The following is a 24,015-nucleotide window of genomic DNA, read 5'->3' on the forward strand; positions in this document are numbered from 1 at the left end:
CGCTGGCCATACACACCCAAGACTGCTTCAAGATCTTCTCCGACTTGGAACCCGACACGGAGTACAGCATCTCCGTCTCCACCGTTCTGACCAATCAGAGGCGCAGCGAGACCATCGCCACGACCATCCGTACAAGTAAGCAGTGGTGGGGAAAAGTACTCCCTTGTTTTACTTGGGTAGAAGTATCAATACTGCAATGTAAATGTAGAAAAAAGTAAAAGTCCGGAATTCTAAATGCACTTGATTAAAAGTGCAAAAGTATTGGCATCACTCATCTTGCAGAATGTCCCATTTGAAGCGTCAAATGTATAATAATCTTTTGAAAATAGGAGATATACAAACTCACATTGTGAGCTTGTAGATCGGCTATTTTCAAACTGCCGAAATGTGTCTTTACTAACCACCAAAACGGTGGTCACCTTGCACTGAAAACTTGACTATGAATAGGCCTTAATAACTGTGAGAAGTGCATGCTTTTAACATACTGTGGTATACTGTGTTTCCTTGTCGATTCACAGAACCCTGCCTCATGGAGGTCTTATCCAAGATCGGACTCGACGACCAATACGAAAACAAGCTCACGCTGAGCACCGTCCTGGAGGTCGATCGAAACGACATATCAGGCAAGAAAACGGACAAAATGGAATCACTCCCAGGTGCCTTTTTGAAGAAACTCATGATGGCCAATGCGAACGCTAGGTGTGTCAGCTTAGCATCTAGTGATGCCGACAACAGCAGTAGTGATGCCGGTAGTGACGGCTACAGCGCCATGAATCCCCTAGACCTGACGACAGCTGTGTTTCTGTGTTCAGACGCTTTACTCCAGCAGGCATTAGTCCAGAAAATGTCCCTCTGTCAATTTGCCGTTCCTCTCTTGCTGCCCGACCACGAGACGAGAGAGATCACGATGATGCTGTGGTCCATGCGGGACGTAGTGAGAAGGTTCAGTCCTGCTTATCACGCGTTCACAAAGTCCTTCGTCGAGGAGAGACTCGTGCTCTCTCAGATGCCTCTGGTGTCCTTTGTCAGGCAAGGGAAAAGCAACTTCTCCAAGTCTTTGATATTGAACAAACTCCTCAGTAACGCGAAACAGCACCATGACACATTTTGCCATCGTAACATGACGTGCTGCGACATTCCCAGAAGGATTTCCGGTGGCCTAGTTGAAATCGCCTGGTACCTGCCTTGTGGGAACAGGAACGTAGACCGGTTCACTGATCCCGTGGCCGTAGCAAACCTCAGAGGAGACATCAGGGTCTTTGACAAGCAGTTCTCCTTTCTCTGTCAGACGTCGGCAGCCGTTTATATTTTCTGCGATGACACGCAGAACGTCAAGGTGTTGGAAGGAATCGACATGAAGGCGGAGGTCTTCCTGGTCACCACCAGTTCGCAGGGCAAGTTCTTCATGCTGAAAAAGATGGCAACAAAACCGAGCTTGAAGACAATTACGGTGAGCCAAAAGAAGAGGTCTGAAGAAGACTTGGTGAAAGCCCTCCAGACTTCAGTAGCGACGATGCTAGAAAGTTGCCACAGCAAAATGTCAGTGGAGAACATGGCGAAATCAGCTCGTCGTTCTGGGATCCTCGTCGACGAGGACAGCGAGGAGTGTCAGGGCGCCAGAAAGAACGCAGGCAAAATCACCAGGACCGTAACGACGGTGGCAGAGTTCAAGAGCAAACAGCTGCTGTCCCAGGGATCCGTCTGGAAAGGACTCTCCTGGTTGGAGAAAGAGAGTTACAGACTGCGAAAAGCTGGCAGGCAAAACGTCGATCTCTACAGGCGCTACTTGAAGACACAGGAGAAAGCGCTCAGACGGAAACAAGAGAGACTGGGGAAGAGCCCTCCGATGGCGGACTTCCTTCACGGGGTGGTGACTTCAGAGGCGCAGCGATCCCATTTCCTCCGATGGCTGGAAATGGATCTAGAAGACCTGTCCCGGCAGGAGCTGTCGGGTTTGAGGGATCAGTACGCAGACCTCCACCGGAAATCTCCCCAAGCAAAAGAAAGGATAGCGGAGGTCGACAAGAACATCTCCGACTGTTCTTTGGGCCTGGAGCACTTCTTTCGCGAGTGTGGGCAGCTCTATGAATATACGTCCTATCTGCCAGAATACAGCCAGCAGAGAAAGGTCATGGAACAGCTCCCCGCACACTGCGCTCAGACGCTGCTGGACGGTTTCCCCGTCGAGCTGTTTGACGGAGACGCGTCGAACATCCCCATGAAGTGGATCACGGACGTACTCGCCGAGCTTCACGACATCATGCACTCCAAGAGCAACGTCAAGGTCGTCACAATCCTGGGAGCTGAAAACGCGGGGAAGTCAACCCTCCTCAACACCATGTTCGGCCTCAGGTTCGGCGTGGGCGGTGGGAGATGCACCCGAGGTGCTCACCTCCAACTGATCGGCGTCGGGGACGACGTCCGGGATGAATTGGGGTGCGACTGCCTCGTGGTGATCGACACCGAGGGCCTGAAACCACATCAGGTGAAGCAAGACGACGACAGCCACGAACGGGACGAGGAAGTCGCAACGCTCGCCGTGGGCCTCAGTGACGTTGTGATCGTCAACATTTCGGAGGACAGCACCGCCGCGGAGATGAAAGACGTCTTGGAGATTGTGGTTCAGGCTTTCGTCAGAATGCACAACACGGGCAAACTAAGGCCGGTGTGCCATTTTGTGCACATGTCAGACGTGCCCAGTCGTGAGAGGAAAAAGAGAGAGACACAGTTGTCAGCGCAGTTGGAACAAATGATTGCAACGGCGGCCGGGGCCGAAAGGAAGCACACGATCACAAAGCTCTCAGACGTGATTGAATATGATCCGGATGCGAACAATTGGTACCTGCCGACCCTTTGGCGCGGTACTCCACCGATGGCCCCGTTGAGTGTCAGCTACAGCGAAACCGTGCATGCTCTCAAAAATAAATTGATGCGAGACCTTAAACTACACCAGGCAATATACGATTTGACAGATTTCATCAAAAGCGCACAGACCCTGTGGAAGACTGTAATGTATGAAGGAAGGCCATGCGGGCACCAAAATCAGTAGTTTATTCTGTAGTCTGCCCATTCGATATGTTTATGTTGCGAGTGGACATTTTTGGCAAAGGATATGGCACTGGAGGAAAGAAAGGCTGTGGGGTTACCATATCCTCAGGATAGCATGAAGGTGCATAGTAACATCTGGCCGAGACCCCCCACACACACACACCCTTATGTCAACACAACATCCGGTCACTGTGTTTTGGATCTTCAAAATAAGGGTTGAACAGGGGGATATATAGTAATCATTATTTAATTAATCCTGGCGGCCAAACGGTTAAGTAAGTGTATCAGCAAATCAAGTTGGAAATGACAATGGACACCACAGGCGTGTCATAGAACACAAATTGACAATCTCCTTTCCTTATGTCACTGAGAAACAGACTGTAAATACTGTAAATGTACATGAAGAAAACAAAACTTTTACGCAATAGAAGGATATTGCATCATATTATATTATATTATATTATTATATTATATTATATAGGGATGGGTTTTGACTGTTAGGTCATTCATTAATGTTTGCCTCTTGGGTTGTGACTGACACATTGCAAAGCAGTAAATAAATGTAATGATACAAATAAAATAAAAATACATCTCATCAATAATATTCCATTATTCCTGTCTGTCTCTTCTTCTGTTTCTCGATTTATTTTGCAGCTTTGCGTTTGTAATTATGCAGAATATAATTTGTTATTCATCTGGACCAGTATTACAAAAGACAACAATTGTATCTGAATGTAGATATATTATTTATTCTCTTTGAACTATGAGAACATATACAAATAAAACATTTAAATATGATTTAAAAAAATACATAATATTCACACAAATCAATCCATGTCCAACCCTAACAGGGAGAATTGAGGTACGGTTTATGAACAAAACAGATTCTGCCTGTCATTTTAACACAAAAGACACCATAAAGCAGATTATTTTTATTGCCATTAAATTTGTATAAAAAATATATTTGTATTAAAGCCAACTAGTCCAAACCTACGTAAAGGGGCATGACACCCTGTAGGCTGATTGTGTAGTTTTGTAGTGACCTCTAATCTGGTGTAAATTAACCCATTTAGACGATTCTACAAACACCCAAACTAAATCCTGACAGTTTTCTGAAAAACCCATTTATCTGATGTCAGTGGATGTCACTCGGTGCCGCGCTATGAGCTTGTAGATCTACATTTTTTCAAAAAGCTAAAGCAATAACACAATGCTTAAAACACCAAAAGGGGTTCCCGCCCAGAATGGGATAACAAACAGTCAACTATAGAATGTAAAGTAAACGGTACCCCAGACTAAACTACTCTCCACTGTAATGCTTTTGGCTGTTCAAGATAGGACTGAACTAATTAAACTATTGTTTGGGAATGACAGTCAGCGCAGGCACACCTGAGCTTCCGTTCGCGGCCAAAAGATGGAAATGAAGATCCACCCAACGCGGCGGAATGCAGTTGGGGCAATAAGCTTTTCCGGGAGCTTTATTTCCTTCCACTAGCTGTCTTAAAACCAGGATGAGACGCCGGCAGACAGCAGCTTTTGGCCGCGCAATGGAATCCTAGGTGTGCTTACACCCTGTTGGAAGCATGGCAGGAGATAAAGAGACCGATGGCTGGCAACACAGGTGGTTTAAATAGGCTAATGGCTGGAGAGGATTTGGTGGACTGATGAGTGGAGCATGGTGAGAGGCGGAGTTGACTGACCCATGAAATCAAACGCACCCCATCTTTAATTGTATTAGCTGCTGGTGTGTTGCTTAGTTTTTCACCTGGGGTGGAAAACAAACTATACAAAATCTGCCTAGGGGGTGTCATGCAGGCTGACTATAGAAAAATACTCCAAATATCACATGTTAAATTGATTTGGTGCCATAGGCTAAGAGTCTTATCATGGAGTTGCATTACAATATGATGTTTGGGTTTCAAATTATAAATCATTTTGTGAATCTAACTGAACTCTAACTGAAATCGAACTGAATCTATATGAGCGAGACAACATGAACTAGATCTGAATATGAAATAAAACAAACCCCCAAAATAATAATTTGGCATATTACTTCTTGAGTGTCTGTGTAGAACAGGGGTGCCCACACTTTTTAGACTTGAGAGCTACTTTCAAAATGACCTGCAGCTCAACCAGATCTACTCACCAAAAATATATATTATCCCATTTCTGAAAGTAGTTACTGTACGTATTATAGACAAATGCACACATTTTCCTTTTTTCGTTTTGCTGACGTTTGTGCAAAACACCTTTGACAACTATTGCAGTGTGGGTTTGAGATGTCCTTTTTTGATGTCAATGATCAATCCAATGAAGTCACCTTAATTCAAGTGGCAGATGCCAAAAACCTGCACAGCCTGTGTGATCTATACTGGTAGATCACAATCTACCTTTTGGGCACCCCTGGTGTAGAATATAAAGGATAAACAGACATGGAAACTGACATCATTCTCTTCAACAGGGCTTTAAATGCCAGGATAAAGGGTCAAAACTGGGTCGTGGAACACACTGTACTACTGCGTCCATGTTCACAGTCAGTGCCATTTGCTGCAACACATCTCATTTTAATTTTCAGACTAGTCATCTGGTTTCAAGCAAAGTCATTTGTTAAGCCGTAAAAAATAAATAAATAAATCTCTTAACATTTCGATTTATGCAAGCAGAGTAAAATAAACTGTTTCCATGTGCAGCTCGGGACAGGATTTGGACTAGACATGAGCTTAATTAATCCACTAAACCACCCGAGAACGCTCTGAAAAAAATACCATCCCACTGATGGTCGCAATATAACCCATTTTGGTCGGGAACCACTTTTGGTGTCTTAAGCATTATGTTGTACTAAAAATAGCAGATCTACAAGCTCATAGCGCGGCACCAGCTGCTATTTTTGAAAAATCATGAAAATGTGGCCCAAATGTTTGAATATATTCTTTCAGAGGGAACATTTTTAACTAAAATCTTTGCTTCTGGGAGGTCCCTGGAACAACATATTTTCAGATGGGGGTCAGTGGCATATTACATATACTTTTTGGGGTCCTACTAATGAAATATTGAGCACCACTGATAAAGCAACAACGGTATTTAAGAAAACTGTCAGAATTTAGAAGATTTTTTTTTAAATGTCAGGCCTTAATGGGATAATGTTATGACGTTAGTCTGAAAATGCATTTCGTCAGCGATATCACGGAAGTGGTTGAGCATAAGTGATTTTTTGACAGATTTCAGATTTACAGATCAAATACAACATTAGTAATTATATTATTGTAATTCATTCTCTAATTGAAATGTTTAATGCATTCTGATAACATTTAGTTAATTGACCATTCATTCCTCAATTATGAAAATAATGGAATTAACCGTTATATACTTTCCAGGACTAACTCTCTTAAAGGACCACTTCACCACTTTTCAACCTATCTTCATATAATAGGTCCTCACTAATAATCATGATAAAATGGCACGATTCTTTTCTACTCAGTCTGTGTCTCATATAGGAGGGCTCTGGGCAGTTTAGAAACCGTCTTCCAGTGACATAATCATTAGGCAGATTATTTTTTAAACAATTTTCTTTTACAAAAATGTTTAGATTTTCATTATCGTGGCTTCCATTTTCTCATTGCAACTTTTAGGACTAGAAAGCCTGCAGTGTCTATTAGCTTGTATTCTCCATCGAAGATGTCACTGGAAGACGGTTTCTGAACTGCCCACAGCCCTCCCATGGGACACAGACTTTGTGCAATTTTTTCATGATATCTGTGAGGACCTACTATATGAAGATAGGTTGAAAAGTGGTGAAGTGGTCCTTTAATAATCTCATTGTACAGTAACAGTAACAGTACATACAGCAAATTACATTCCTACAACAGCAGCATATATTATATTATACAGCACATTGATGGGTTCTTTTTTATTATCCTAGAGAAGTGGTTTTCAACCAGGGGATCCCAGGCAGCTAAATGATGGGGAGTCATGGTAACCAAATGGACCCTTATAGATCTTTAACTCTTGAGAGTTAAAGATCTATCTTCTAAAACGTTGCATTATTAAAAATAAAATACTCTTGTTTATGAAAAAAATTATCCCACAATTTTTGTAACCCATTTTTCACCCCTGTGTCAATTATCTAATGTGATCCTGGGCTCTACACACCCTCCGCCAACCTGGGGAGAGCAACGGATTTGAACTCATGCTTCCTTCATGCATTAGTGTCCAAGTTGCTCCTTTACACCTGACAGGGGGGAGTTTCCCTGGAAAATACTCTTGTACCGAGCAAATACAAAATGCATTACTTAATTTACTATACGTCTACATACTTAATTGCTATTTTGATCAACGTGTGCCTGCCTGTTATCACTCATCGTGGACAAACTCTGAATGACAGACAACATATTCTAAGTTTTGGGTCCGAGAGGTTAAATCAAATGGTGGTCCATCCATCCGTGGCTCAAATGCTGAAATAAATAATGGACCTTGCTTTGAAAAGAGGTTGAAAACCACTGTCCTAGAGAGATGAAATCAAGAAAAAGAAAATAACCAACATTTAAAGTAAACACCATTACGTCTTAGTTAGTGCATTGGAGGATTTGGTTGAGTGGAGTGGACTATCAACGCGACATCATTCGTACAAACTCTGTGGAAGAAAAGAATAACAGTGTTTGTACTGACTTAATTTAATCAGTTCTCCCTTCTCTGCTTCCTGTCCCCTGTAAAGCCCACACACCGTCTGCGAACGCCACGCGTCAAAACAGCCGCCTCCGTTATTTTCAATGAACCTATCGCACACCGGCGGCGTCCGACGCGCGTTCACGCCTCGCCTGACGCTCCGATACGCCACCGTTCTATTTTCCTGTGCCGCGTCGCTGCGACCCGGTGTGTGTTTGTTGGGCTTCACAGTTCTCAGACAATTTGTCTATCTATGGTCAAGGTCAATGATCGATATTTACCTTTAGCAAGTCAAGTCAAGTGTGGCAAAACAAGGACAGATATCGAAGACACGTTTGAAAATGTCCCTCTGCCTGAGCTCTGTCCACAAATATTCGCCCCCTTACACCTACCTCAGTCCTTACTACTTTCTGTATGCCTCTGCTGTCTGCTACTGTATAGGCTCTGCCTCTGCTGTCTGCTACTGTATAGGCTCTGCCTCTGCTGTCTGTTACTGTATAGGCTCTGCCTCTGCTGTCTGCTACTGTATAGGCTCTATTGCTGATTGGTAACGTACTGTACTCGGCTTACTGATACGAGGTCCCGGGTTCGCCTCCCGGTCGAGGCTACATTGGTGGCGGCGGTGGGATATGGGTTCTGTATCCCCGGTGACACAGACTATCACCACCGTTGAGCGTATAGTCGACAGCACGTACCCTGCCAGGGGTGGAGGTCCCCCCCAGTCAGTCGAGCCTAGCTCCTGGCTGGCGTGCGTGGACGCGCTTCCAGGTGTTGGGGGCGATGACTGTATAGGCTATTGTCCATATGCAGACATTGGCCATCTTACCATATAAGTTAAGGTGCAACCTCCAATGGCAGCCCATTCATCCACACAGAAAAGTCCTATGTGATTGTATTAAACAACGTCAAACTCACCAACATTGCAGCTGTTACGGAAAGCTTGAATTATTCTCTTTCTATCCTCAAAGTGTTTGGTTCATAAAAATCCACTGTATATACATGTTATGATGAGCTACTTTGTGTCCTTGCAGGTGATTCTTTTTCTAAGTGCTGGAGTTTGGAAGTGCTCGTTAGATATCACTCAACTGCCCTGTGTGTGTGTGTGTGTGTGTGTGTGTGTGTGTGTGTGTGTGTGTGTGTGTGTGTGTGTGTGTGTGTACCACCTGTTTTGAATTAGCACATAATGCAGGAGGCAGCAGGACGTTGCTTTACTGAAAACGAGTGCTTCCAAACTCTGATGGAAACATGGCCGCGGTCTGCACATGGGCAATAGGTAGCTGTGTTACTACTTGCCTTATGGGGCCATGGCTCTTTAGCCTCCCGGTCGAGGTTACACTATAGTACTACATCCTCCATACCCTGAGGCTTTACGCCACACTAGCTACGCTATGCTTTGTTTCACTTCCACCCTGATCTTCCTCTTTGCCTCCAGTTCCTTCCTTCGTTAGCCCCCCCTGCCCCCCTGCCCCTGACCCTGCCCCTCCCCCTGCCCCCCGTCGTCTCACCTTCGAAGTCCACCTGTCCGTCCCCGTTCAGGTCGATGTCCCGGAGGATCTCGTCGATCTCGTTGTGGTTGAGCTGCTCCCCCATCAGCTTCTTCATCGCCTCCCTCAGCTCTACGATGCTGATCAGACCGTCACCATCAAAGTCAAACTGGAGAGGGGTGGGGGAGAGAGAGAGAGAGAGAGAGAGAGAGAGAGAGAGAGAGAGAGAGAGAGAGAGAGAGAGAGAGAGATAACAAACAAGTTGAAACAACAGATTCTATTAGGAGAGGGACCTGCAGCACAAAATCTGGGACACATAGAGAGATAGAAAGAGAGAGAGAGAGAGAGAGAGAGAGAGGGGGGATAGGGATAGCAGAGGAGAGAGCAAGGAAGGACAGATCAGAAAAGAATAAATGGAGTGACAAAGTAAATGAGAGCTACAGATTAAGGCTATAAATGTGAGATGTGCGTGCTTCCCGTTTGGATGTTCTCTCATATAAATGTGCTCGACTTTTAGGTTTATTCAGGTTTATCTGATTCCGACATGCAGGTCAGGGCTCAGAAAACTAGCTCAGAAAACTACTACAAACTAAAAGACTGTGGACATGAGACACGCAACATTTCACAATGAACTAGCAAGGAAACACTGGGAACAGGTGTGCCGTGTGTGTGTGTGTGTGTGTGTGTGTGTGTGTGTGGGGTGGGACACAGGTGAACTAAACTGACAATCAGCACAGGGATTGGCTATAGGAGACTAATAGGACACAGGTGGAGAAAACTAATAATCACAGATGAGACAAGACAGCTAGGTAACAGAAACCACAAAGGAAACCAAAAACCAGAACACAAAATACTACAAAATAAAAGGAACAACACTGTAACTACTGTTTATTTCTGACCTAATTTATTTCTAAATTATGTCTAAAAAGAGTTGAGCGGGATGGGGGAGTGGGTAGGAGAGGCTGAGCAAGCTTAACTATCTCTACATGTTTGTATTGTCTATTGTGTATTGAGTACTGTGGGATACGAGACTGCTCGCCCCTTTACCAACTCGCCCCGGGCGTACAGCCGGCGGAACAACGTGGCCTGGTATTCCTAAAGTAATCTAAGTAAATTATGCTTAAACGGTTAAACCTAACCTTATTCCTAACCTCAACCTCAGTAAAACGATGCGTATAAACCTAACCCTAATACCCCATTCCTAACCTTAACCTCAGTAAAACTATGCCTAAACCTTAACCCTATTCCTAAACTTAACCCCAGTAAAACTATGCCTAACCCTAAACTTATTTCTAACCTTATTCTCAGTAAAAACAAAATAAAGAATACAAGAACGGCCGCACCGAACTGTCTATTGTGTATTGAGTACTGTGTACTGTCTATTGTGTACTGTGTACTGTCTATTGTGTATGAGTACTGTGTACTGTCTATTGTGTACTGTGTACTGTCTATTGTGTACTGTGTACTGTCTATTGTGTATTGAGTACTGTGTACTGTCTATTGTGTACTGTGTACTGTCTATTGTGTACTGTGTACTGTCTATTGTGTATTGAGTACTGTGTACTGTCTATTGTGTATGAGTACTGTGTACTGTCTATTGTGTACTGTGTACTGTCTATTGTGTATGAGTACTGTGTACTGTCTATTGTGTACTGTGTACTGTCTATTGTGTATTGAGTACTGTGTACTGTCTATTGTGCATCTGCACTGTAATGTTTTGCTTGTGTATAGGATTAAAATAAGATGCTGCATCTCAATATATATATCCTCTCAATATAATTCTGACCAAACACAACAGAACAGTTAAAAAACTATAGGAACAATTAAGGAACAGTAAAACACAGCAGAACATACAGAAAGGACACAGGTCGTGACATTTAACCCATTCTGGGCGGGAACCCATGTCGTGCTTTAGCTATGGAAAAATAGCAGATCTACAAGCTCATAGTGCGCCACCGAGTGGCGCGCTACGAGCTTGTATGTCTGCTATTTTTGAAAAATCGAAGAACGACTGACATTTTTAGAATCTGATCTCAGGTCAGAATGGGTTAATCATCAGACCAGTGTGTGTCCAGTGGAAACCTTGTATGAATCTGATCTCAGGTCAGAATGGGTTAAATCGGCAGTGCTGACCTCCCTGAAGGCGTCCCTCAGCTCCTTGACTCCGATCATGTCCGCCGTCTCGGCCAGCATCTTTGGACCCATCAACTCCACAAAGTCCTCAAAGTCCACTCTGCCACCACCTGGCGGGCAAGAAAGGGTATGACCTCAGTGAGTGTGCATGGGCCCTTGAATTAACTACAATGCAGCTCTAAAAGGTAAATAAAGTAACTGCACCATTTTGAGTGAGCAAATGTGTGTGTGTGTGTGTGTGTGTGTGTGTGTGTGTGTGTGTGTGTGTGTGTGTGTGTGTGTGTGTGTTTCATTGATTGATTGAAGTTTGCAGAATTACAGTACATTTCAAGCACAACAAAACTGTTAACCGTGAGTGGACGACCCAATAAAGCACTACACATGTTTACAAGAGGGTCCACCTTGTTCAATTCATCATAATGAATCGTGTGTGTGTGTGTGTGTGTGTGTGTGTGTGTGTGTGTGTGTGTGTGTGTGTGTGTGTGCGTGTGTGTGTGTGTGTGTGTGTGTATGCGCACGGCTATTTTCATCAAGTGTAAAAACAGTCATTACGACGGCATCAAGGCCCGCCAAAATACATTTTAGTCAACTAAATCAACTGTAGATTTAGTCGACTAAAATCTTATGATATTTAGTCAACTAAAACTAAACTAACATTCCAGGTGACTAAAATCTGACTAAAACTAAATGAAAACTATTCCAGAGACTATGGGCTGTATTTTGCGTGTCTTAAGTACCAGGTCTTATTACCTAACTTGAGTAAACTAAAGACCTGGAGGCGTGATCAATGCTCTTTGTCCACTCAGAATAGCCAAATGGCATTGATCAGTTAGGTAATAAGACCTGGTACTTAAGACACGCAAAATACAGCCCTATGACTAAAACTAAAATCAAAATGTGCTGCCAAAAACAACACCGATATAATGTGCAGGGCTCGCGCTCGCACACACGCACATGCACGCGCACGCGCACGCACACACACACACACACACACACACACACACACACACACACACACACACACACACACACACACACACACACACACACACACACACACACACACACACACACACACACACACACACACACACACACACACACACACACACACACACACACACACACACACACACACACACACACACACACACACACACACACACACACACACACGCGCTCACCGATGTTCTGGCTGAGCTCGATGAGCTCCATCTCTGTGGGCATGTATCCCATGGTCCGCATGCACTCGCCCAGGTCTTTACAGCCGATGAAACCGTCCTTGTCTTTGTCGAACTCCTTGAACGCCTCACGGAGCTCTGTCATAGTGGTGGTGGTGCGTTTGAGAGGTGAGGGAAAAAAAGAAACGTTATCATTATAGGGATACAGTCCCAATCACGTTTTCTTTGCTCCCCGATCCGATAATCCCGATAACGATCTTTCCCGATCGGTATCGGGATTATAATAACGTTATGTAATTTTTTTTTTACAGGTATAGCTTTATGATAAAAAGCTACAGAGCTTGTTGAAAAATTGGTTAGAGAAAAAGTATAAGAGGAGAAAGTGGGAGAAGTGGGCGCTGTACTCTACCTTCCATCTCCTCTGGTCGCAGATCTCTGTCCTGTAGCAGAGAGAACACGCGCACACACACACACACACACACACACACACACACACCCACATGCACGCACACGAACACACGCACACACACACACACACACACACACACACACACACACACACACAGAAATGAACAGTTAGTCAGCTTCCACAGTATGTTTTTGTGAGAAAAAGAACAGAGAGATTAGATTAAATTGGACTATATCTTCTTGTATAAACGTAGGTCCGTAGATCTATAAAGTTTAATAGGCACACATAAAGGCAGCAAGGCTTGTAGGAACATAGTGTTGATTTCGTCGACTAAAACTATGACGAAAAATGTTCATCGACTACTGTATTACACTGAGGAAAACTGAATGAAAACTAGGCCATGATACAATTTTGGATAAAACATTACATACATCTGCACTCGCGTGTATGTCAATGTAAGAATAATTAGGAACACACGCACGCACGCACACACACACTCACACACACAGCTTTTTTTGCAAACTTCGTACAGCTATACGAGGTACAGTACATATTACAACATATTACAACTGATTATTATCTTACTGCATAATATATGTCTTCTAGTAAGGCCGTCTACTGTAACAGTGCTTTACAGCAATTGCCTCTATGTGTGCAGTTGACCCTATTCAAAATCACACCCAAATGAGGTCTAGCATATTATATACAATAAGGTCAGCCAGAAGAGGTCCTTTGTCCATTAGTAGACTGTAGACTTTGAGGCTCAATCGGGAGTTTGGCCAGGACTAGACTGAGCTGTGGACATTGCTGTTGTCTTCATGTCAAATGTTCTCTGTCAAACGTGTGTATACTGCATGTGTTGCATACAAGCACAAGGCCACTGGGTCGCAAGGCAAATGTCAGTGAGAGCTATCATATAGTTCCACACTCACTCCAGAGGGCCACTATGGTTCCACACTCACTCCAGAGGGCCACTATAGTTCCACACTCACTCCAGAGGGCCACTATAGTTCCACACTCACTCCAGAGGGCCACTATAGTTCCACACTCACTCCAGAGGGCCACTATATAGTTCCACACTCACTCCAGAGGGCTACTATAGTTCCACACTCACTCCAGAGGGCCACTATATAGTTCCACACTCACTCCAGAGGGCCACTATGGTTCCACACTCACTCCAGAGGGCCACTATAGTTCCACACTCACTCCAGAGGGCCACTATAGTTCCACACTCACTCCAGAGGACCACTATAGTTCCACACTCACTCCAGAGAGCCACTATATAGTTCCACACTCACTCCAGAGGGCCACTATATAGTTCCACACTCACTCCAGAGGGCCACTATAGTTCCACACTCACTCCAGAGGGCCACTATATAGTTCCACACTCACTCCAGAGGGCCACTATATATAGTTCCACACTCACTCCAGAGGGCCACTATAGTTCCACACTCACTCCAGAGGGCCACTATATAGTTCCACACTCACTCCAGAGGGCCACTATATAGTTCCACACTCACTCCAGAGGGCCACATTGCATATATTGTCGTATCAAAAATAATCTACAAGCCCAAAACGTGTCGCACTGTGACACGTTTTGAGCTTGTAAATCTGCTATTTTTGCTATTTTTTTAATTGGAATCCTGAAAAGTAACAATCATGTTTATTTAATTAAAAATGCTTTTAGTTACTTATGTTAACTTAATGAACTACAATGCAAATACATTGGACATTCTATTCTACTAGTCATTCAGCTACATTAATAGAGACTGAAGTAATTAAAGCAGGTCATGTTTGCACGTTTGGAATTTTAACAGCTGAAATAAATAATAGGATATATCAATATTTTGATATTAATCTGTGGGCTACATTAAGTCCGTAGTTTTAAACCAGTGGTCCTTGAGGGGGTTCCAGGTTGTCCCCAGCTAAATGATGGAGAGTTGGTAACCAAATATTTAACTCAAAATGTCATCAAATGGTGGTCCGTGTGGCTCAAATAAATACCCAATAAATAATGGACCGTGATATGAAATGGGTTGAAAACCACTGGTTTAAATCACATGTTCCCTGTTCCAAGTGACAGGCAATGACATCACAAGTATTACAGAGATTGGATTATGGTTCATGCCGTGATGAAGTGGCAGGGAGATTATGGAGCCTAAATGTGAATACAAATCACAAACGGCTTATCATTGTTTTCAATTCCCTGGTTGTATTTTTTATATGATCTAACACTTTATTAAATGCACTATACTGTATATACGCACACAGATTATGTTTATATACCATCCACCTGAGTCCAAATGAGTCAGGGGACAAAGTCATGTTATTATTTGATATTTATTATTGGAATATTTTTTCTTTTTTCATTATTATTATTTTTAAATCCTATAGGCTTACCAATATTATTCACATCTTAATTTCTGTTATCTAAACTCAACTGGAAGCTTCTATAGGAAGGCCACTCGATAAGCCCCTTTGGGGTTTCTTTCATGTATGTAACTAATCTCGTTTCTTATTGAAATATTTGCTTTCTGTATTTATTTTATTTTACCATATTGTTGTTATGTACAAATAAACTATGGACAAATGAAATGTAAAAATATATACATGTTTGGATTAGTTAGTAAGTACATTCTGGGCGGGTTATGTTTCATGTTTCATATTTATTTATTTCATTTCAGTTATGGTTTTACATGATTATATTCATTTTACTTTGTACTTTTTTTTTTACATATTCCATAGCAGAAAAGAAAAGGAGCAGAAAGAAGATCAATCTTATTTATACCTGCCCATATCATTAAAAAATAACATCTAATTGATGCTGCTACAACCATACCTTTTATATCACCATCAAATTAAAAAGAAAGAAAAACAACAAGGACAAAAGAACATAGAGAACAAACCAAAACAACGCTGAGGGAACAAAATAACACATATGTTGTTATGTTATGTTTTAGCTAGAAAAATAGCAGATCTACAAGCTCGTAGCGCGGCACCGAGTGCTGCGCTACGAGCTTGTAGGTCCCTGGAACAACATATTATTTTCAGATGGGGGTCGGCGACCAAATACAGATAATTCTGGGGTTCCTTGACATGAAAAAGGTTGAGCACCGCTGACACAGAAACATGAGGTTTTTCAGAAAACTGTCAGTATTTAGAAGTACTTACTGTAAGTACAATGTTTATTTGAAATGCACTACGCACGCAGACAACCTATGTCTAGTCTAGTCCACAGCATCTGTCTGCACCATTAGCTATAATTACATTTATGAACCTCACATTTGACAATAGAGTGCTTGCTTCTCCTCACCGTGGAATTTGCCAAAAGCTGCCTTATCTGCAAACCTGCGAAACCATAAAGGCATGCAAAGAAAACCACATAAAAGAGAAGCTAAAAGGGAGGATATTCACTGCGTGCTACTGTCAAAAGGAGCATCAATGTTAAATGACGGTTTTCCATTTTAGAGAACAAAGGGGATTAGTGGATTAATGATTATGAACGGTATCACTCTCACGCTGTCCATCTCGCAGACTAATCTGTGTGAGGAATCTGATTATACTTCAATTCCCCACATCTACGAGTTCACATAATTATATTCATGGACTGGCTGGTTGGAAATGTTACGATTGAGAGAGAGTGCAGCAGGTGCAGCTACTGATACTGAACTATTTTATAGTCCTTTACACAAAAAAAAAGTTCTTACAAAAGAACAGCGGTGTCAAAAAACAACTCCATGCCTCCATTTTCAAGTCCCACTGGGAGGAGACCCCGGGGCAGACCAAGGATCACGTCCCACTGGGAGGAGACCCCCGGGGGGCAGACCAAGGACCACGTCCCACTGGGAGGAGACCCCAGGGCAGACCAAGGCGCAGTTGGAGGAAACACATCGACTCACTGGCCTTGGAACGTCTCGGAATACCCCAGGATGAAGTCTCTAATGTTGCTCTGGAGAGGGAAGTCTGGAGCTCTCTGGTGGAGCTGTTGCCCCCGCGACCCGACTACGGATGTAAAATGTGACCGACTAGTCACTACCCAGGGCCAGGAAGGACACAACACAGGGCAGCTTTCTTAAGTAGACTGGTTTATTCCTCCATGTGCAAGGAATAATAATGAATTGCATTTTTATAGCGCTTTTCCAAGTCCTCAAATCGCTTTACAACGGTTCATTCATTCATACATTGGGATGTGAAGCGGCGAACAGTCGACACCAGCGTCCTCACTTCACACATTCACACACCGACGGTGGTGAGCTCACACCGACCGACTCACTGGAGGCAGTGTAGGGTTCAGTGTCTTGCCCAAAGGACACTTCCACATGTGGACAGGAGGAGGAGGAGCCGGGATTCGAACCACCGACCCAGGGATCATTGGACGACCTGCTCTACCTCCTGAGCCACAGCCGCCTGTAATAACACAACATAATGACATTTTACACAGGAGAGGCGATAGCTCTCCACTGTCCGGACAGACGCTCTCTCTCTCTCGTTGTCTTGTCTCTTGTTTGTGGAGACGACTGATTTATCCTGTTGTGACCTTGATCAAGTCCATGATGCACAACAGGTGCGCAGCCACGCCCAGCTCTGAGTCCACTTCTAGTTTGACTCAGGCCAGTAAGTAAGTAAGTAAGTACGTAAGTAAAACAACAGACATGGATTACACACAAGATTATCCCCCAAATATTTACGATATGAAAACTATGCTCTTGTGTCTTAAACAATATAGGCCTACACTACAGTACACACTTTGGAAGTGTGGACACGCACACAATAACCGGGACAACTAGTCCCAGGCAGTAATATAAGTTAGGAAATAAATAATACCTTAAGTGATTTCACTAAATTAAAATATGTGTTCCGTCATGATTGTACTCCTTGCTTCTAGAGTGTGCAGACCATATAAGGAGTTCCGCTCCTATCCCCAGTTATAATACATCATAAAATGGTATAAAATAACTAAAGAATGGTGACTGACAGGATCGTACTTTAATGACTCTGGCAATGAAATAAACTATGATGTTGCATAATATATAGCATAGAGTCCGTGCATTGCGAGCAGTATTTTCCTTATGTACTTATGACTCTGGCAGTGGCAATGAAATCAAATGTAATGTTGTATAATAGGGCATATTTTGTGCCAGAGACCCCGCAGACTGCTGGTCTGCTCGATGTGCATGCCTAAAGGAATCGACAGGCAGCCTCTGTAGTTGAACAAACTCCCACTGTACCTTCGACAGGCAGCCTCTGTAGTTGAACAAACTCCCACTGTACCTTCGACAGGCAGCCTCTGTATAGTTTAACAAACTCCCACTGTACCTTTGACAGGCAGCCTCTGTAGTTGAATAAACTCCCACTGTACCTTCGACAGGCAGCCTCTGTATAGTTTAACAAACTCCCACTGTACCTTCGACAGGCAGCCTCTGTAGTTGAACAAACTCCCACTGTACCTTCGACAGGCAGCCTCTGTATAGTTTAACAAACTCCCACTGTACCTTCGACAGGCAGCCTCTGTAGTTGAACAAACTCCCACTGTACCTTCGACAGGCAGCCTCTGTAGTTGAATAAACTCCCACTGTACCTTCGACAGGCAGCCTCTGTAGTTGAATAAACTCCCACTGTACCTTCGACAGGCAGCCTCTGTATAGACACTTTTAAAGCCTTCTTCTACACTCTTGTATTATTATTACTAAACACCACGAGAGTTAAATTAACACTAAGGATTTCTCTGCGTGGTATTATACTGTATATATGTATGCTGCACAGCATGGTGACACTCACCGGGAGGAACTTTCATTGATGGAGCGAGCAGGTGAATATGGATCGTCCAATTAGGATGGCTGGAATGACAGGGTATGATGTCGTCATATAGGACATGATGATGTCATAATATAGTACATGATGATGTCATATAGGACATGAGAATGGATGACATGATACTCAACCCTGCTAATTGTGACCATGATAATTACACTGAAGTAATGGTGGACTATGGTTATGGCGAATGTTTCATTGCAAGTGCGTGCGTGCGTGCGTGTGTGCGTGTGTGCATGCGTGTGTGCGTGCGTGCGTGCGTGCGTGCGTGCGTGCGTGGCGTGCGTCTCATCTTATACATACGATCTGGCTCAGTAAGAAGCCCTCCCTGAGGAAGATACAGGCGGGCCCCACTATGACCGAGCTGGTGTTCTGCACCAGAGCGACCATGGGCTCCTCAAACACACGCTCGCTCGCACCGCCTCGCTCCGCCTCCTCTTCATTATGATTGGCCCCCCGCCGGACCGGGGGGTCCAATGAGGCTCCCCCTCTAGCATCCGTGGTGGGCGGTGACACTCCCTTAGCTGACTGCGTGCACGGACGGGACCACCATGCACGTACGGCGGATGTACAGGCAGATGATAAATAAAAACAGACAACGTATTAGATTACTCTGAACGCAGCAGTATCATAGTAATAAATACGTATTAGATTACTCTGAATGCAGCAGTATCATAGTAATAAATACGTATTAGATTACTCTGAATGCAGCAGTATCGTAGTGGTCAATGTTTTACGTAAAGGGACACTTGATATTTGTAAATGACGTTTTGAAGATTTAGAACACCTTCCTGGGGGTCTTTCATGTGTGTAATAATGTGGTTTTAGATATTTTAGATTTTTAGCAGTGAGCCCAGTGTCTCTGATGTCACGGACACTGGGCTCACTTCCTTCCTGGACTACAATTCCCATAATGCTTTGGTGCACTGCTCCTCCTTGTGGATAGGGGGAGGAGGGCTGTCTTACTGAGACAACATGTAGTCCAGGAAGTAAGTGAGCCGAGTGTCGATGACATCAGAGACACTGGGCTCACTGCTAAAATCTAAAATATCTAAAACCACATAATACACTCATAAAGACCCCCAGGAAAGTGTTCTAAAACTTCTAAACGTTATTAACATATATTGTTTAGCAAAAAGGGTAAAGTTGAACTACTGCAATGTAGTGATACATTACTCCCTTACAAGTATAAAAGTCCGGAATTCAAAATGTACTTGAGTAAAAGTATATGCAAAAGTATTGGCATCAAAATGCCAAAAGTAAAAGGACTCATTGTGCAGTCCCTTTTCAAGTTTTTAAATGTATGTACAAATCTTTCGAAAATAGCAGATCTACAAGCTCACAATGTGTCACATCATCGCTTTTAGTGTAGGCAGAACATAGCAATCCATACAGTCAACTCAGGTCCAGCTCCCCAAGTCTAGAGGGTTTACGTAGAGTAATAATATAGCACATTTTGACAGTGCACAGAAAGTGTGTCTACGTCCCATGAAAACAATTAGATGGGTTAATTGTTTTCACTTTTCGCCAGTGTGCAGAGCACAGCGTTTAATCAAAGTCTATGCCAGTAATGTACTGTTCAGCTGCACAGTCACCTCTGACTCTTCATTCGACTCTGACAGTTTAAAAATGGGCCTACAAGGCCCAGTAAAGGTTCCATCGAAAAACTAAAGATTCTATTGTGACCATTCTCAACTAAAGCTGCAAAAAACGCTAAACAAGTAAAGGGTCTTTTACACTGAGCACGATAACTACAGTATATCCTTCACCATTGTACTTTTATACATATATAGTCGGTGTGAACGCTGCTATTCACTTGACTTGTTTGTTTGTTTGGTTGGTTGGTTGGTTGGTTGGTTGGTTATTGGTGCCAATAAGTTTGGATACAAACAACGATCAAACTGGCAACTCTATTTTGGAAAAGGCATGGTGAAAGTTTACACGAAACAATTCAAAAAAAGAGTACAAAATATAGCTGATCTACTATAGTTACAAATAAGCGATGCATTGTGAGCTTGCAGAACTGCCTTTTTTGGGTTTTTTTTACTATTTTTGAAATAGGGCAAATGTAACTATACTAGACTTTCTATTAATCTGTAGCATAGATTACTTCAACACTCTGAATATATAGGCTATACAAGTACACCACAGCCTTTCTCAAGCAAGAGCAAATTAATGATTCCTTACCTGCGTTCTTTTGCTTTTCTTTGATGCCTTATTTCCCATCACCTACTTTCACCCTCTCTCTTCCACACACTCTTCTCCCCTCTTTCACCCCCTCTCTCCCACTGCACACTCTCTCTGTTCACTTCTTACAAAAACATCCAAGCAAGTCCAACCAAAACAAAACCCCTCTATTTGACATCCCATGGGGGAGTACACGTGCCGTTTAAGGTGCCCTCCCTGGGGGGCGAACGGAGAAAGATCGACCTCCTATAGTCCCACCACCACTACTACTACTACTACTACCGAATGCACGTGCGCTACGGCGCGCACGTCCTTATTGGTCCATTGTGATGAAAGGTACGCACGCAACACGAGTCCCTGAGCGCCTATTGGCTGCCCCCGAGTAGCCTATAGTGATATTACGGAATTGCACCGGCTAGATTTAGAGCCAGCGGTGCCGAATGGAATGTCTGTCTGGGTCACATCTGGGATGATGTTCCCGTCTCTCATACAACCTGCTGTTACATGCTCTCTCTCTGATTGCATGACTTGGCTGTTGACCGACCCCCCCCCCCACCCCCCCCCACCCCCACCCCCACCCAAAGCACCCAGCCCTCCCCTTCCCCTCTCTCTCTCTGACTGTCACCCCCATCCCCCCTTATATGACTGTTCCCTTTGAATTCCCCGAATTTAATCTCATCAGTCCCGGCTACAGTATATACCTTCCTTCCTCTCTCTCTATCATCTGTGTCTCCTCTCTCTAACACGTCATGTGCATGACGCTTATATGTTTAACTCATGTCTAAATGACTGGACGAGAGAGAGAGAGAGAGAGAGAGAGAGAGAGAGAGAGAGAGAGAGGGGGTGGTTGGGTAGAATTATAGAGAGTCAGGGAGAGCTTGCTGCAGTTATAATCCTCCAGCATTTGGGATTAAGAGGATAGGGAGGATAGTGACGGTGATGATGGGGACGCGAGGCCATGATGGGGGCCAGGCTACAGAGGATGAGGAGGAGGAGGAGGAGGAGGAGGAGGAGGAGAGGGAGGATAGTGACGGTGATGATGGGGACACGAGGCCATGATGGGGGCCAGGCTACAGAGGAGGAGGAGGAGGAGGAGAGGGGAGGATAGTGACGGTGATGATGGGGACACGAGGCCATGATGGGGGCCAGGCTATAGAGAGGATGAGGAGGAGAGAAAAGAGGAAAGGGAGGATAGTGACGGTGATGATGGGGACGTGGGGCCATGATGGGGACCAGGCTATAGAGGGGGAGGAGGAGGAGAGGGAGGAGGAGGAGGAGGGGAGGATAGTGACGGTGATGATGGGGACGCGGGGCCATGATGGAGGCCAGGCTAGAGAGGATGAGGAGGAGGAGGAGAGGGGAAGCAGGAAGGGGGGAAAAGATTGGAAAGAGAAGCAGAAGGAAATGGAGGTTATTGGAATGGAAGGACAGAGGGGGGTGCATGCAACATGACGAATGGAAATGTACACTCTTGTGTTTTACTTATAGGTATACTCTGTTACATAATATAAGATTATATAAGATTTACTTGAGTAAAAGTACAAAAGCATCGGTATGAATGTCCCATGTCAAGTTTTCAAATGTATACAAATTATTTTGAAAATAGCAGATCTACAAGCTCACAATGCGTCGCGTCGCGACAAATACCTCAATTGTACTCAAGTACAATACTCAAGTAAATGTACTTGGTTACTTTCCACCACTGCTTTTGACACTACAACTCCAAGAGAGAATAGAGGATGAACAGGTGTGCTAAATGAACAGGTGTGCTAAATGAACAGGTGTGCTAAATGAAAGGAAATACAAATGTTTCTGGAAAAAGGCAGGTTGCCGAATGGTGACATAGTAATAGTAATGTACTTCTGTATAAATGTAAGTATAAATATTTGCTGAATCATACCATAAACCAATAATAATTCCCTCTTATGGAATTATATAGGCAATGTAATCCAATCAGTGTTATAGCTCATCCAACGCATGCAGTAAAAATCCTCCCGATTGATTGAACTCTGACTGAACTAAAATGTAAGTGACCCAAATAGACCCACGAATGGATCAACCTGGACCTTATAAAGGTTTACATTTGAGTGATTTCTTTCAACCTCAAATCCATGGTTTAAAATAAATGACCTAACAGAGTGGATGGACACTGGACATCTGCAGTCACAGGTAGAATACTCACATGTTTTAACCCATTCTGGGCGGGAACCCCTTTTGGTGTTTGAAGCATTATGTTATACTTTAGCTATTGAAAAATAGCAGATCTACAAGCTCATAGAACTTGTAGGTCTGCTATTTTTGAAAAATGGTGAAAATGTGCCTCAAATCTTTTAATATATATTGTTACAGAGTGAACATTTTAACTCAAATCTTTGCTTCTGGGGGGTCCCTGGCATATTACTTGTAATTTTTTGGGGGTTCTTGACATGAAATATTGAGCACCACTGATATGATACAGAAACATTCGACGTCAGGCCTAAATGTGTTAAAAAAGGAATATTTCACTGTTTTTTATCGTCTACTCAGGCTTATGTGAACACCCAGACCATTTTTAAGTTGATTGATTCATTATTCTGGATTTTTGATTTTCATTTTAGCTGCCCCGCCCCCTTCCTACTGTATACAATTACAAACCCATTGTAACTTCAAACTCCATTTTAACCAATCATAACCATCTGGTGACTGTTACTGTCCTAATACTGTACGTGAGGGGGCCTTGCTTTTTCATACTGTTTTAATTTATTTTTAATAATTGTTTTATAGAGGCCGACTCTGCTGCGCAGCGGAGGAGACTAATCTGAATAAAATATTATATAAAAAATATTTAATAATATAAATGTATTATATAAAAGTATTAATACCACAATATAAGGTAGAAATACGTTACAAGTAAAAGTCTGGAATAAAAACAATAGTAAAGTATTAAGTACAAAAGTATTGGTATAAAAATTGACTTTAAGTACCACAGGTAATAGTACTAGAATATGCAAAACGTCACATTTCAAGTTTTACAATGTATATATGTAGCATAGCTACACAGCTATTTTCAAGTGGCCGAAATGTAGCCTAAGTGGTAACTGTATGTTTTGTTTTGTAATAA

The 24,015-nt window shown here is 43.3% G+C and overlaps 2 protein-coding genes across 3 annotated transcripts in view; one reads left to right on the forward strand and one right to left on the reverse strand.

Annotated features, from left to right (window-relative positions):
• Window positions 1-526: 526 nt before the first annotated feature.
• LOC308313388 (up-regulator of cell proliferation-like) lies at window positions 527-3,716 on the forward strand (the record flags this gene model as incomplete). Its single annotated transcript, XM_080760488.1, has 2 exons — window positions 527-2,861; window positions 3,703-3,716. The coding sequence occupies exons 1-2, from the start codon at window positions 530-532 to the stop codon at window positions 3,714-3,716; spliced, it is 2,346 nt and encodes a 781-aa protein (XP_080616614.1). The 5' UTR covers window positions 527-529.
• A 3,777-nt stretch (window positions 3,717-7,493) lies between these two features.
• cabp2a (calcium binding protein 2a) overlaps window positions 7,494-24,015 on the reverse strand; it is a 29,850-nt gene continuing 13,328 nt past the window's right edge. For both annotated transcript variants that reach the window (XM_080756758.1, XM_080756759.1), the window contains exons 3-7: window positions 12,918-12,948; window positions 12,512-12,646; window positions 11,328-11,437; window positions 9,216-9,363; window positions 7,494-7,678 (exon numbers count right to left, since the gene is read on the reverse strand). In XM_080756758.1, coding sequence (XP_080612884.1) covers window positions 7,653-7,678; window positions 9,216-9,363; window positions 11,328-11,437; window positions 12,512-12,646; window positions 12,918-12,948 — 450 coding nt within the window. In that variant the 3' untranslated portion in view covers window positions 7,494-7,652. The remainder of the gene's footprint in view (window positions 7,679-9,215; window positions 9,364-11,327; window positions 11,438-12,511; window positions 12,647-12,917; window positions 12,949-24,015) is intronic.

Source organism: Protomyctophum bolini (genome assembly GCF_963924005.1).
Source record: "Protomyctophum bolini genome assembly, chromosome: 3".
Classification (NCBI taxonomy): Eukaryota; Metazoa; Chordata; class Actinopteri; order Myctophiformes; family Myctophidae; genus Protomyctophum; species Protomyctophum bolini.